This window comes from Mesocricetus auratus, unplaced genomic scaffold (assembly GCF_017639785.1).
Source record: "Mesocricetus auratus isolate SY011 unplaced genomic scaffold, BCM_Maur_2.0 Super-Scaffold_100028, whole genome shotgun sequence".
In the NCBI taxonomy this organism is placed as follows: Eukaryota; Metazoa; Chordata; class Mammalia; order Rodentia; family Cricetidae; genus Mesocricetus; species Mesocricetus auratus.
Window position 1 is genome coordinate 2,402,222 of NW_024429209.1, and position 15,897 is coordinate 2,418,118.

Consider the following 15,897-nt stretch of genomic DNA (forward strand, 5'->3'; position numbering starts at 1 on the left):
GGTCCAGGTAAGAAATGTGGGGACAGGATTAGGTGGAGAGATGGAGCAAGAACAAAAAGTCAGGACTCTCACCTGGGTCCCCAGCATCCTCCATCTCGTCCTCATCGAAGTTGGACTGAAATTAAAGACAGGTCGGAGACAGCCTCTCCCACTCCCCTCCTTGGCCCACGCCCTTCTCCAGCTCTATATCCACTTCTTTTTTAAAAGTTGCCTCTACTATCTAGCTCTATGCTATTGATGTCACCACCACCCACATAGGTCACTGAGCCCTTGAAGTGAGGTCAGTCTGCACCGTGAGGTGCTGTGAGTTGGAACACACAGCAGACTTACTGTGAGAATGTAACATAGCTTATTATTAATTTTTATGATAATTACTGGTTGTATACTTTAATAAAAATCATCAAAATTATTCTCATTTGTTCCCTTTCACTTTTTAGATGTGGCTATTAATAAGAATTAAAATTAAAAAAAAATTTGAGACAGAGTCTCATGTTGCTATAAGCTGGCTTTGAACTCCTGATCCTTCTGTTACCACCTCCCAGGTGCTCACTGGAGAGATGTGTGTCACCATACACAAGTTTAAGAGCTAAAATTCTACACTCATGCTTTTTGTTTCAGAGACAAGTCTCACTGTGTATCCCCTGCCTGTTATATACACCAGGCTGGCCTCGAACTCGCAGGGATCGATTGAGTGCAGGGATTAAAACTGTGCACAACCATGCTGGCCTCGTGTTCTACTGTATTAGACAACAGAGCGTTGGGAGGCAAAAGTACTAATGTCCAACTACTAAAATCGTAGTATGGAGGAGAAAAGATGGCTGCAATAAAGAGCTCTGGAACACACAGCGTCTGTTTGATGAGACTTCCCACCTCCTTGCCTTTGTCTCCCAGTTCCTGCCCTAGGCTGTGCTCCGCCTACCTGCCGCTGGAGCCCCACCCACCTGCCCTGGAGCCCCACCCACCTGCCCTGGAGCCCCACCCACCTGCCCTGGAGCTCCACCCACCTGCCCTGGAGCTCCACCCACCTGCCCTGGAGCCCCACCCACCTGCCCTGGAGCTCCACCCACCTGCCACTGGAGCCCCACCCACCTGCCCTGGAGCTCCACCCACCTGCCACTGGAGCTCCACCCACCGCCCTGGAACTCTACCCACCTGCTACTGAAGCCCCACCCACCTGCCGCTGAAGCCCCACCCACCTGCCCCTGGAGCTCCTGCAGTGAGGCATAGTACTTGGACCACCAGTCCATCTCTTCTGGGTCTGGGATGTCCTCCTCCAGCTCAGGGCCTTGACCCAGGAGCCCTAAGGTAAGCTTCTTCAGAGGAGCCTGAGGAAGAGAGGACCTTGTTGCTCTCAGCCAGCACCACCACAAACCCTGGCATCCCCCTCTCCAGCCTCGGGAACACCCCATCACCTTCAGGAGGCGGCTGGACAGTCCTGCTTCAGCCACGGAGGGGTCCCCAGACTGCTCTCCTGGAAGTGGGAAGTGATCCCATGAGTTGAGGTCAGTAGAGTCGGACTGCAGGCCCCACTGGGGCCGTCTCTACCAGGGTCCGGAGGGGCACCAACGGAGAAGACTCCTCACCTTGAGGTCCCTTTGGCATCAGATCTCTTGTATCCTCCTCTATTTCCTCCTCCTTAGAGGGACCCGCATGCCCCTGGAGTGTGAATCGCAGCATGTGGGGGACGATATGGGAACCCACAAGGACAGTTCGGCCAAAGGCCCGGCGTTCGATCACCAGCATGCTGAGTGGGGGCTGCAGGTATGGCTGTTCTGGTAAGTCCTAAGGAGGAGAAGACAGGAAGTAGCTCCAAACCCCGGGGAAGGAGGAAAGGAGCACAAAGTCGGTGGGGAACAAGGTATTCTGGGCTCAGATCTGCCACACTGTCAGTCATTACGGCTTTCCGACTCTGTGCCCCTGCTGAAGAAGGGCACAGCCCTGGACTCAACAGACTGCTCTAAGCATGGCGACACAACTGATACAAAGGAGCTTCGGCACCTACAAAGTACGACCAGAAACCCGGGCAAGCATTGTTCTTACAGGACAAAAGCTCAACCTCCAGAGAGAGCGTCAGAACCATTCAAATATGTATTGACCTGGAGCAAGTGATTCCCCATCTGTCCCTGGCACCCCAGAAGGATGAGACAGTGATTACACCACTAGATCATTGGCTCACCTATTATATACAAAGAGGAGGAGACTAGAGTTGCGCCAGAGAAAAACATTTACCTTTCCCTGGTAAATTATTAGTTTTTAATAAGATGCTATGTAGCCCTGGCTGGCCTGGAACTTGCTACATAGACCAGACTAGCTTCAGAATTGCTATGATTCTCCTGCGGCTGCCTTCTGAATTCTGGGATTACAGAAGTGTGCCACTATGTCCTAAATATGAGAAATAATCATAGCTGGGCGTGGTGGCACACACCATGATTCCCTGTACTCAGGAGGCAGAGACTGGTGGATCTCTGAATCTTTGTGAGTTTGAGGCCAGCCCGGTCTATATAGTGAGTTCCAGGACAGCCAGAGCTTCATAGTGAGATCCTGTCTCAAAAAACAATGAGTAATACTTTGAAGTAAATCGTGAAAAATCAGTATTCACACCTAGACTTCCCTAGGAAAAGTGTCTCAGTGAGGGACTATCTATATAATTACTAGAGACAATGAGAACCATTCTACAGTGGCACGTTGGAAGCTAAAACAACTGTAAACAGATACGCACCTAGCAACAGAATTCAAAATAAAGTAAAATGTGACAGATAAGGCCGGGGGCACTGGCCAAGAAGTGCCGTGCATGTCTAGCATGTGCTATTCACAGGATTCAATACTCAGAGCTGGAGAAACACAGAAAACAGCTTGAGATTTCAATGCCCTAATACTGATAATGGATAGGATAACTAGATAGAAAACAATGAAGTTTTGTTCAAGAGGTGAGAAACACTATGAAGCAACTTGACCCGACTGAGCTCAACAAGAGGGTACATTCATCCCAGATGCTCAATGGAAAAGTGTGGGTCACCCCATCTGAACCTTGGAACAAGTGATGAAAGGGAACCCCTTAGTATAGTCTGAATGTATATGTTCCTATAAACACATCACTCAGAGGGAACATAAGGTGACAGTATTAAAACAGGGTCTTTGATGCCCAAGGTGTGGTGGCACACACCTGCAATCCCAGTATTTGGGAGTCATGGGATACATGACAAGTTTGAGGTCACTTTGAGCTACACAGTGGGTCCTTGCCTCTAAAGGTCAGACATAGGATTGTTTGGTTATGTGTTTAATTTTTGCAGTTCCTTATATTTCCTAGATATTAACCCCAATCTTAAGTAGATAATTTGCAAAAAGAAAAAAAAAAGAAAAGAAACAAATGCACTCGGGAGGCAGAGGTAGGAGGATCTCTGTGAGTTCAAGGCCAGCCTGGTCTACATAGAGAGTTCCAGGACAGCTAGGTCTAAACAGAGAAACCCTGTCTTGAAAACCCAAAAATAAATAAATAAAACGTGGGTGGGTATTTTGCCTGCATGAATGTCTGTGTACCATGTGCATGCAGTGCCCAAAGAGGCCAGGAGAGGGCACTGGATTCCCTAGAACTGGAGTCATACACAATTGTGAGTCCCCATGTGGGTGCTGGGAATTGAATCCAGGTCCTGTGAAAGAGTAGCCAATGCTCTTAATTGCTTAGCCATCCCTGCAACCTCACAACAGATATTTTTAAAGTGTTCAACATCCTTAGCCATTTAGGAAACACAAATTAAAACTACTTTGAAATTTCCATCTCTCCCCAGTCAGAATGGTTATCTTCAAGAAAACATGTAAGAGAAGTAGTTCAGCACGTAACTGCCATGACTGAAGAACTAAATCCAGTCCGAACTGTCCCCGTGGTGGAGGGAAGAAGTGACCCCTGCAGCTTGTCCTCTGACCTGCACACCTGGCCATGTGTTCGAGGACAATGCATACGTGGGATCACAATTTAAAATGTAATAAATTTTAAAAAAGAAGTAACGAGAAATGTTGGCAAGGAAGTGGGGAAAGAGGAACCCTTACTTAATGCTGGTAGGAGTGTAAATGGGTGCAGCATCTATGGAAGTCAGAATGGAGATTTATCAAAAAGCTAAAAAGGACTGGCAAATGACTCAGGGCAAAGCACTTGAGGGCAAGTCTGATGACTGAGACCCATGTGAAGGTGGGAAGGGGGAACTGGCCTCTCAAAGTTGTCTTCTGACCTCCACAGGGGACAGAGGGGAGGGAAGTTCTGCTTTGGAAGATCTAAGGTTCCAGGCCAGCCTGGGCTGCATAATAAGACCTTGGCTCAAACAATAAAAAGCAAAAAGAGGATAAAATAACGGAATCTCAGATAATACAAATGATTTGTCTGAACACCTTAGCAGACACATTTAATCCCAGCACTTAGGAGGCAGAGGCAGAAGGATCTTCATGAGTTCAAGGCCAGCCTGTCCATATAGTGAGTTCCAGGTCACTGAGGCTACCATGTCTCAAAATAAAAAACAAAATCAGGAGGACAGATGATTTGGCCAGACCCTAAATTGTATTGGCAGAATTTGACCCCCAAATCCATTCAGCCACAACTGAAACTCCACAAGGGTTAGGAAGCAGCTCCGTGGTGTGGTACCAGTCTCCATGTGTAAGGCCTCGGGGCTGCAGCACCTGGCCCCTCAAAAATCATTAGTCTTATTCATTTATAAAAATATACCATATTCTCACATTTTAAATATGTATTTTATTTTAATTGTGCGTGTGTGCTCGTGTGTCTTTGTGGGGGTATGTACAGAGTACAGGTGCCTGCAGAGGCCAGAAGTCTAAGAGGCTGGAGCTCGACCCGATGTGGCTCGGAAGAGCTGTGCTGGCTCTCAGTGGCCCAGCCCTCTCTGAAGCCCCGTACTGTGTTTTCCACATCATCCCCTGTGTTTCAGAGACTGGATAATTCTCATGTTTTTGATCGTTCAGGACTCTGGCTAATGCCTCCCATTCAACAGAGCCGAGGGAATGCCGCCAGTCTATAGATTAATCCAGGTCAGGGAACTACAGCCATGACTCATGTACCTACCACTGCCAGTTTTTATAAGTTTTATCAGAGCACAGCCATATTCCTTTCTACTCTGTCTATTGCTGCTCTCATCACAGGAGCAAAGTTGAACGGTTGAAGATGAGAGTCCAGAACATTTGGTCTTTGATGGAGATGCTGCTCCTGAATCAGTCATGTAGCCAGCGGAAGTTCACTACCTACGTCCCCTTCACTCCTCTGCCCGCAGCCTGGCCAGCGGAAGTTCACTACCTACGTCCCCTTCACTCCTCTGCCCACAGCCTGGCCAGCGGAAGTTCACTACCTACGCCCCTTTCACTCCTCTGCCCACAGCCTGGCCAGCGGAAGCTCACTACCTACGCCCCCTTCACTCCTCTGCCCACAGCCTGTGTCCTGCCCGCCCCCCTTACCACGGTCACATGCTGGACAAGCTCTGTGAAGTTAGGGTTCTCGCGGTAGCTGGTCAGAACTTCAGACTCCACACGTCTCCCAGCCACTTCCAGGACAACCTGGGGCCTTTCCACCTCAAACAGGTGTACACGGCCCAGGCCTCTCAGACCCCAGAACAGCACCTAGGGTTGGGAAGGGGGAGATTCAAGGGCTGGAAGCTGACAGGGCACCACCCGATTGGGGAAAGGGAAGAGGTCTTGAGTGCTTGTCGTTACCTCAATACGGAACTCCCTGAGCACAGGGCGCACATTAGGAGGCAGGCTCAGGTGTCCAGAGACAGGCTGAACCAGAGATGCCAGATCCTGGGGCTCCACATCACTAGGCACTGTGGGCTACAAGAAGAAATAAATTAGATTCATGCCGAAACAGAGAAAGCCTAGGCTTGGAGATGGACTATGGGTTTCTGTGGTGGCCCCTAATGGGAGATATGACCTTGTTGGAGTAGGTGGGACCTTGGTGGAGGGAGTGTGTCCCTGTGGGGGTGGGCTTTGAATTCTCCTATGCGAAAGCTACACACAGTGAAACAGTTCACTTCCTGTTGCCTGTGAGTCAAGGTGTAAGGACTCAGCACCAGCACTATGTTAGCCTGCATGCCGCCATGTCCCACCACGATGATAATGGACTAAATTCCTGAAACTCTAAGGTACCCACTAAATGTTTTCCTTTATAAGAGTTGCCGTGGTCATATTGTCTCTTCACAACACTAAAATCCCTGATTAAGACAGTTTCTGTGAAGTACAAATCAAGGGAGCCAGACAACACTGAGTGTATAGGAAAGATTTTCCAGAAAGCAGTTGTGTGTACAGAAAGCAGATGTGTGTACAGAAAGCAGATGTGAGTGTACAGAAAGCAGATGTGTGTACAGAAAGCAGATGTGTGTACAGAAAGCAGATGTGTGTACAGAAAGCAGATGTGTGTACAGAAAGCAGATGTGTGTGTACAGAAAGCAGATGTGTGTACAGAAAGCAGATGTGTCTGTACAGAAAGCAGATGAGTGTGTACAGAAAGCAGATGCGTGTGTACAGAAAGCAGATGAGTGTGTACAGAAAGCAGATGTGTGTACAGAAAGCAGATGCGTGTGTACAGAAAGCAGATGCGTGTGTACAGAAAGCAGATGCGTGTACAGAAAGCAGATGCGTGTACAGAAAGCAGATGTGTGTGTACAGAAAGCAGACGTGTGTGTACAGAAAGCAGATGTGTGTACAGAAAGCAGATGCATGTGTACAGAAAGCAGATGTGTGTACAGAAAGCAGATGAGTGTGTACAGAAAGCAGATGTGTGTGTACAGAAAGCAGATGTGTGTGTACAGATAGCAGATGAGTGTGTACAGAAAGCAGATGTGTGTACAGAAAGCAGATGTGTGTGTACAGAAAGCAGATGTGTGTACAGAAAGCAGATGTGTGTGTACAGAAAGCAGATGTGTGTGTACAGAAAGCAGATGTGTGTGTACAGAAAGCAGATGTGTGTACAGAAAGCAGATGTGTGTACAGAAAGCAGATGTGTCTGTACAGAAAACACATGTGCGTACAGAAAGCAGATGTGCGTACAGAAAACAGATGAGTGTGTACAGAGAGCAGATGTGTGTACAGAAAGCAGATGTGTGTACAGAAAGCAGATGTGTGTACAGAAAGCAGATGTGTGTGTACAGAGAGCAGATGCGTGTGTACAGAAAGCAGATGTGTGTACAGAAAGCAGATGTGTGTGTACAGAAAGCAGATGTGTGTACAGAAAGCAGATGTGGGTACAGAGGGCAGATGTGTGTACAGAGAGCAGATGCGTGTGTACAGAAAGCAGATGTGTGTACAGAAAGCAGATGTGTGTGTACAGAAAGCAGATGTGTGTACAGAAAGCAGATGTGTGTACAGAAAGCAGATGTGTGTGTACAGAAAGCAGATGTGTGTGTACAGAAAGCAGATGTGTGCACAGAAAGCAGATGCGTGTGTACAGAAAGCAGATGTGTGTACAGAAAGCAGATGTGTGTGTACAGAAAGCAGATGAGTGTGTACAGAAAGCAGATGCGTGTGTACAGAAAGCAGATGCGTGTACAGAAAGTAGATGTGTGTACAGAAAGCAGATGAGTGTGTACAGAAAGCAGATGCGTGTACAGAAAGCAGATGCATGTGTATAGAAAACAGATGTGTGTGTATAGAAAGCAGATGTGTGTGTACAGAAAGCAGATGTGTGTACAGAGAGCACATGTGTGTACAGAGAGCAGATGTGTGTGTACAGAAAGCAGATGTGTGTACAGAAAGCAGATGTGTGTACAGAAAGCAGATGTGTGTGTACAGAAAGCAGATGTGTGTGTACAGAAAGCAGATGTGTGTACAGAAAACAGATGTGTGTGTACAGAAAGCAGATGTGTGTGTACAGAAAGCAGACATGTGTACAGAAAGCAGATGTGTGTGTACAGAAAGCAGATGTGTGTGTACAGAAAGCAGATGTGTGTACAGAAAGCAGATGTGTGTGTACAGAAAGCAGACATGTGTACAGAAAGCAGACATGTGTACAGAAAGCAGATGTGTGTACAGAAAGCAGATGTGTGTACAGAAAGCAGATGTGTGTGTACAGAAAGCAGATGTGTGTGTACAGAAAGCAGATGAGTGTGTACAGAAAGCAGATGTGTGTGTACAGAAAGCAGATGTGTGTGTACAGAGAGCAGATGTGTGTGTACAGAGAGCAGATGTGTGTACAGAAAGCAGATGTGTGTGTACAGAAAGCAGATGTGTGTACAGAAAGCAGATGTGTGTACAGAAAGCAGATGTGTGTACAGAAAGCAGACATGTGTACAGAAAGCAGACGTGTGTACAGAAAGCAGATGTGTGTACAGAAAGCAGATGTGTGTGTACAGAAAGCAGATGTGTGTACAGAAAGCAGATGCGTGTGTACAGAAAGCAGATGCGTGTACAGAAAGCAGATGTGTGTACAGAAAGCAGATGTGTGTGTGTACAGAAAGCAGATGCATGTGTACAGAAAGCAGATGTGTGTACAGAAAGCAGATGTGTGTGTACAGAAAGCAGATGCGTGTACAGAAAGCAGTGTGGACTGCCAGAGAATCTGGGAAACAGGTAGGACCCTAAGAGAAATTGCATGGTACCCCAGAGTAGGTGGAATGAGGCACGATCTCCTGAGAAGATTGGGAACATGGACGGGAGGGGAGTGAAAGTCAGGAAAAGGATAGGGGGAGAAGAGGAAGGGAGGGGAAGACATGGGGGAGCAGGAAGATTGAGTTGGGGGAAGAATAGAGGAGAGCAGGATACCATAATAGAGAGAGTCATTCTAGGTTTGAGGAGAGATCTGTCACTAGTGAGATCTCCAGAGATCTACAGGGATCACACTGGAACCCAGTGACAGAGAAGAAGGAGTGGTGAGCAAAGGGGTCAAGACTGGGCTGGTGAAACCCACAAAGACAGCTGACCTGAACAAGGGGGAGATCTTGGATCCCAGACCGATGGTTGAAAGGCCAGCATGGGGCTGACCCAGACCCCTTGAATGTGGGTGTCAGTGAGGAGGCCTAGACAATCTATGGGGCTTTGGGTGTAGATCAGGATTTATCCCTGGCACACAAATGGACTTTGGGCACCCATCCCTCAATGAGGGATGCTCTCTCAATCTGGACACTTGGGAGAGGGCCTTGGCCCTCCCCAGAACAAAATGGCAGACTCTAGAGATCCCCCATGGAGGGCCTTACCCTCCCTGGGGAACAGAGTGGGGATTGGGTGGGAGGCTGGGGGGCTGGTTGGGAGGAGCGGGCATGGAGGGGACGGAGAGGGAGCTGGATCTGACATGTGAAGAAAGTTGTTTCTAATTTCAATACATAATAAAAATTAAAAAAAGAGAGAATGAAAAAAAGAAAGAAAGCAGTGTGGAGGCCTGAGGCATTCACGAGAGGTAAACCCAGGATGAACAGCAGTCTGGGTTCTCTAGGGTAGAATCCTGGCAAGATGAACCTCAGATGTGTTCATCTGTTATTCTGGGGTTAAGGTGTACAATAAGGTCACCCTAAGATAACCCTGCAGCCAGCATTGTCTTGGGTAAGAGACAGGCAGTTATCCTTGGGGCACCCTGAGTCTGCATAGCCTGATGAGTAAGAATGGATACAGATGCGGTGGCGCACGCCTTTATCCCAGCACTCGGGAGGCAGAGACAGGTAGATAGATCTCTATGAGTTCGAGACCAGCCCGGTCTACAAGAGCTAGTTCCAGGACAGCCTCCAAAGCCACAGAGAAACCCTGCCTCAAACAAACAAACAAACAAACAAAAAGAATGGATACAGCCTGCTAGCCAGGCCAGAGAACTCTAACCTCGAGGTGGCCACTGTAGTCCATCTCAATGAGTTCAAAGGTAGCAATGACTTCTCCAGCAGCCTGTGACCCCTTCCTCAGGGGGAAGAACTGCAGCTCTGGGCGCTGATATGGGTCTTCTATCAGCTTTACCCTTGGGGCTGCAAGTGCCCTGCCCAGGAACACAGCAGGGCCCTGTGGAGGCAAAGCGCTGAGGAAATAAGGATGCTGTAACTGCTTGTGGTGCTACATGTTTAACCCCAGAACTTAGGAAACAGAAAGGACAGCCTCTGTGAGTTCCAGGCCAGCCAGGACTACATAGTGAGACCCTGTCTCAAAGGCAAACGGGAGAGGGGGTGCTCAGAAGCTGAGGGGAGGACTCAAGACAGTAGGGAAGAGGAGACTGGAGACCGGGTGGAGGGAGGGACACACTTACAAACTTATTGTGGTCAAAGACATTGATGACCACTAGTGGAGGCTCCTCCTGCAAATGCTCCCGCCTGCCATCCACAATCAGCTGGTCAAACACCAAGAGTTCATCCCACAGGGGGCTCAGAGTCTGCTCCAAGACCTTGGGGACCATGCAGGAAAAGGACAAATGCAGAGCAGAAGCAGACTCCCTACACATGCCAGTGGGCAGCCGAAGAGATTCTTCAACTGTTTGTCGCCAAAGGCAGGGGTGCAACTGTGCTGTCTCCCTATGACCATCTGCCATTCTCATATTCTAGCCCTAAAGTCAGCCCCAGGAAACTGCTTTTCTGTTCTCCATCACTGAGTCAGGCCAGGGTCCTGTCTAGTGCCCAGTGCTGAAAACCCAAAGTGGGAAGAGAAACTTAGGGCCTTGGACAAGAGTGCCCCTTGTCCCCTGCTCCCCTCTGCCCATAGCCGAGCCTGGCCCTCACCCGTGTGGTCTGGCACTGGGTAGAGATGAGGACACGTGCAAAGGGGTCTGAGAGGCCGCTGTCATCTGCTGCCAACACACCACGGGCCTGGTACAGATGAGCCCGCAGCTGGAAGTAGCTAAAGTCTGGGGTGAGTGGAAGGAGGGAGCCATGTTTGCTCAGGACACCACTAGAGTTCTCGGACTAGGGCAAAGAGCAAGGTGGCTGACCCCTGGCCCTGTACTCACCGTCCCGGTGTAGGCTGTGGGGCAGTCCAGCCGAGGGTTCAGGCAGAAGATCTGGGGGCAGCTCAGAGGTGCAGGCCTTGGCTTGCTTGGCCAGCCCCAGCCACAGGAAGAGCTCCAACTTGGCACAGACCTCCCCAGGGGCTGCCCCAGGAACCTGTGTGGGAAGGAGGCATGCTGGGCACCCCAAAACATGCCCCAAACCTCTGTGCCCAGTGGTACCCAAGCTCCCCAGTACAGGAGGCATGCCCTCTGTTCCCACTGCAGGAGGCATGCCCTCTGTTCCCACTGCAGGAGGCATGCCCTCTGTTCCCACTGCAGGAGGCGTGCCTCTGTTCCCACTGCAGGAGGCATGCCCTCTGTTCCCACTGCAGGAGGCATGCCCTCTGTTCCCACTGCAGGAGGCTTGCCTCTGTTCCCACTGCAGGAGGCGTGCCTCTGTTCCCACCGAGGCATCTTGCTTCATGTCCTCCATCCGCCCCCACCTCACACTACCCTACTTCCCAGACCCGCAGCAGTAAGCGCAGATTATAACCTGCCCTCTCTCCTTTGTCCCTTCTAGTCTCAACACATCTTTCTCTGTCCTTTGTGTCAAGAGCCACAGCTTCTCACTGTTCAAAACCTGTTCTAGTATCTTTTCCAGACACAGTTCATTTGGAAAATTCCTGTGTGTAATCCAGTTCTGCTTATAAGAATGGTCACGGCCGGGCGTTGGTGGCTCACGCCTTTAATCCCAGCACTTGGGAGGCAGAGGCAGGTGGATCTCTGTGAGTTTGAGGCCAGCCTGGTCTACAAGAGCTAGTTCCAGGACAGCCTCCAAAGCCACAAAGAAACCCTGTCTCGAAAAAACCAAAAAAAAAAAAAAAAAAAAAAAAAAAAAAAGAATGGTCACCCTCCTCCTCATTACCCTGTCCATGTGTCAGCCTTGTTAGTCAAAGGGCCAGCACAGGCCCAGGGCAGACAGGTTTGCTGTTCAGCTGACCTGACAAAGCCACAACCTCCTTTTGACTTTTTGGAGAGTTCAAGACAGCCAGAGAGGTTCCTGGTTGGAAGCCACAGACTGTCACCTCTCATGTCCTGTCCTGTGTTAGGAACCCCGCTCTCACCAGCACCTCCACCCCAGGCCCTGCCTCACTGTGAGCAGAAGACTCTGGATCTTCCCACAGTGCCGGCCTCGCTCCTCTTCGACCACAGAGAACAGCACATCCTGGGCAGGGATGCGGGCATAGGCCACACGGCGCTGGCCGCTGATCATCCAGACCATCACATCAGGGAAGGGTGGCTGCGGCTGCAAGTGGAGGACAGGGTTGCCTGGAGCCTTTGCAGCTAATACTATCTGATCCTGAAGCTTAGGCTCTCTGTGTAATTTTAATGCCCTGACTTTTCTGAACCCCTGGTCCTGTGGCCACCTGCTCCCTGACTTCTCCTCCTGGATGCACCATAAGGCACCTCAGACTCGAAGACCACCTAGACCACCTAGAGTCTCCACATAGCATTCTGCACTCTGCCCAGTCACTTTTTTTTTAATTTGGTTATTCAAGACAGGGTTTCTCTGTGGCTTTGGAGGCTGTCCTGGAACTCGATCTTGTAGACCAGGCTGGTCTCGAACTCACAGAGATTCACCTGCCTCTGCCTCCAGAGTGCTGGGATTAAAGGCCCAGTGGCCCTCGTCACTTTTAAGTCTACAATTCAATGGTGTTAAGTGCATTCATAGATGTACTCACAGTCACACACACCCAAAACTCAAAGCCACACACCTCCAGAAATCTCATCTCACAAAATAGAAACTCAAAAAACAAACAAAAAACAAAACAAAACAAAACAAAAAAAACAGAGAGCCGGGCGTTGGTGGCGCACGCCTTTAATCCCAGCACTCGGGAGGCAGAGGCAGGCGGATCTCTGTGAATTTGAGGCCAGCCTGGTCTACAAGAGCTAGTTCCAGGACAGCCTCCAAAGCCACAGAGAAACCCTGTCTCGAAAAACCAAAAAAATAAAAAGATAAAACTAGGACTGCAGAGCTGGCTCAGTGCTTAAGAGCTCTGACTGCTCTGCTCTCCCAGAGGACCTGGGTTCTGTCCCCAGCACCCACACGGTGGCTCAGGTGCGTCTGTCGCTCCATTCCCAGGAATCTCCTGTCCTCTTCTAACCACAGACACCAGGCAAGAGGCAGGCAAAGAATCTATACACATAAACTAAATAAACCTTTAAAAAACGACACTAGATAGAATGCGTATTTATGTTATGAAATGTCATTTGACAAAGGGAGGCTTTCATTACAAATTTTAAAGACAGGATAGGGATGTGAGTTAGTGGTTAAGCATGCTTATCGTAAGAGGGAGAGGGAGGGAGGGGAAGGGGAGGAGTGAGATGGAGGGAGGGAGAGAGGAAGAGAAGGAGGGAGGGAGGGAGGGACACAGGAAGAGAGGGGGAGGGAAAGGGGAGGACGGAAGGCAGATTAATTTTGCTCTGAGATTCAATTTGATGACACTCCTATCCTGCCCCTCCTTCCAATGCTGTTTTCCACCTGCCCAGGCCTCCCAGTCCTGGGCATTTGCACACGCTGGGCATCCCTCCTCTCACACACCAAACTGCAACTATCAAATATGCTTGGAATTCCTGCTGCTGCTTAACCAGCTGTGCCACAATGGCTAGACTGTCAGCCTCCATCACATGCCTGTTAATGGCACAGACCCCTCCCGCAAGGTTGTTTGAAGAATCACACCAGAACTCAAGCAGATGCTTAGTGCAGAAAGAGGCACGAGCTCTCCCCGTACATCCCAGCCACCGTACTAAACAAAGGAGATCATGCCCAAGGAAGGCCGGTCAGCTGTCCTTCCAAGAAGATCTGGAGTAGTCTCTGGATCCCCGCTGATCCCTTCCCTCCCTCCCTCTTGACTGCTGCGTGGAGCTCGTGGCATGATGGCACCTCCCAAAGGACAGCTGTTGCACATGCCCAATCCAGACCTGGGGTGGGAGAAGTGTGGAGTAGGAAAGTGTAGTGGGTTAGACATCACCTCCCGAGCCAGGAAATGCAGTTTTGCCAGGAGCTTCTTGGCCAGCACCACCCTCCTCTGCATGTTGCTCTGCCTCAGGCCCCGTAAAAGCTGCAATCCTTGCTTCGCCATCAGATTCTGGGAGGGCGGGGAGCCGTAAGTGGAAGGGCTCATCTAGGAGCCCTCCCTCCTCCCCGGTCCCAGCCTGTACCAAGCTGTGCAGCAGTAGTTTCCCTCGGCATCGATCCAGGGTGTTGGGTCGCGTCATCATCCTGCGCTCAGCACCGAGGCAGAACTGTCTGCAGAGAAAAGTCAGGGTGAGGTCAGGACCCCGGAAACACTTCCCTCAGGAAGGCCTCCTGGGCCTGACCATGACAGCCCTTCCTCCTCAGACAGCCTCATGCCCAAATGCACCAAGTACAGCCTGGCCTTTGAGGCCTGCAGCCACCAATATTTAACATCTCCTGCCCTGGATACCTCAATTATGGCTCAACAGCCTGACAGTCCTCTCCATGCTAGTTAGAAATGTCCTGACAGTCCTGCCAGCACTGCCTAAGACCTACAGCACCAGGCCCTACTTGTTTACCTTCTGGGAGAGTCCTATACCTACACTCAACCAGAGAATGCCTGCTGTAGTCTCCACCAGCCTTACTAAAAGATAGCTGGACTTCCAGGTGAAGTGGTATATGACACCTTTAATCCCAGCACTCAGGAGGCAGAGGCAGGTGGATCTCTGTGAGTTCTAGGCCAGCCTGGTGTACAGAGTGAGTTCCAGGATGGCCAGGGATAAACTATAGAGTAAAAAGGGCCAGTGAGCTGGGCAGTGGTGGCACACACCTTTAATCCCAGCACTTGGGAGGCAGAGGCAGGCAGATCTCTGTGAGTTCGAGACCGGCCTGGTCTACAAGAACTAGTTCCAGGACAGCCTCCAAAGCCACAGAGAAACTCTGTCTCAAAAACAACAACAAAGAAAAAAAGAAAGAAAAAGAAAAGAAAACTCTGGCCCTGAGACCTGAGCCAAAGAAACACACCCTGCCCCTGACCAATTCAATAACTGAAATCCAACCAGTCCCTGAGCATAAAATCCAACCAATCCCTAAGCATAAAATCCAACCAATCCCTAAGCATAAAATCCAAGCAATCTCTGAGCTTGTTCCAAACTCAGGAATTCAGATCCTACCAATACCTGCCCTGAAAATCTCTACCTTGGAACGCCCCATCCCTAAGAAATCCTGTATAAGCCCTGTATCAGTTCAATTTGGGGCTGCCCTTTTTCCACCCTGACAGAGGCAGCCACTCTCCTGGATTCTTCTCTCCCAATAAATCTCTTCAGTGAGGTTTGTTGTAACAACTTTCTTTCCCTGAAGCAGAGCAGAGATGTACCAGCTCTTCCAGCCAGAGCAGAGCAGAACTGTTACATTTCTGCAGTGAAACTCCCTTAGCAGAGAAGAGCTTTAACAACCTTCACTGTAGCAGAGTAGAGCTTTAACAACCTTCACTGGAGCAGAGCAGAGCTGTAACAACCTTCACTGGAGCAGAGCAGAGCTGTAACAACTCTCACTGGGACAGAGCAGAGCAGGAGCAGAGCAGAACTGTAACACTGTAGCTGGGGAAACTTTCCCTTGCTGGAAGCAGAATTATTACACTCTGGGAAAGCTGAGCAGGGCTGTAACATTTCTCTGGAGCAGAGAGGAGCAGAGCTGTGACAACCCAGCTGGAGAATCCTCCCCTGCTAAAGCAGAGTTATTATACTTGCATTAGGGAAACCTTTCTTGGAACAAGGATTGTCCCCCACTGAAACAGAGCTGTAGGTATTTCTTGGCTGCCAGGATACCTTTCACTTCTGAGCCGTAACACTTACATCACAGAGAGAGCTTGTCTTTGGGGGTGGGGTGGGGGGTGAAAGTGACCAGAATCAGAATGGGTACATAAGTGAGCAATAGAGCACATGCTTAGTGTGTGTGATGCTGACTTTAATGTCCAGCACCACATGCACGCAATATGCAT

The 15,897-nt window shown here is 49.6% G+C and overlaps 1 protein-coding gene across 1 annotated transcript in view; it reads right to left on the bottom strand.

Moving 5' to 3' along the window:
• Window positions 1-15,897, bottom strand: part of LOC101828506 (fer-1-like protein 4) — a 38,773-nt gene that overhangs the window by 9,995 nt on the left and 12,881 nt on the right. The window contains exons 20-32 of the mRNA XM_040732665.1: window positions 14,102-14,189; window positions 13,912-14,028; window positions 12,033-12,185; window positions 10,901-11,054; window positions 10,674-10,798; window positions 10,208-10,342; window positions 9,793-9,966; window positions 5,707-5,823; window positions 5,452-5,613; window positions 1,584-1,782; window positions 1,413-1,471; window positions 1,197-1,325; window positions 73-115 (exon numbers count right to left, since the gene is read on the bottom strand). Of these exons, the coding sequence (XP_040588599.1) occupies window positions 73-115; window positions 1,197-1,325; window positions 1,413-1,471; window positions 1,584-1,782; window positions 5,452-5,613; window positions 5,707-5,823; window positions 9,793-9,966; window positions 10,208-10,342; window positions 10,674-10,798; window positions 10,901-11,054; window positions 12,033-12,185; window positions 13,912-14,028; window positions 14,102-14,189 (1,655 nt within the window). The remainder of the gene's footprint in view (window positions 1-72; window positions 116-1,196; window positions 1,326-1,412; window positions 1,472-1,583; window positions 1,783-5,451; window positions 5,614-5,706; window positions 5,824-9,792; window positions 9,967-10,207; window positions 10,343-10,673; window positions 10,799-10,900; window positions 11,055-12,032; window positions 12,186-13,911; window positions 14,029-14,101; window positions 14,190-15,897) is intronic.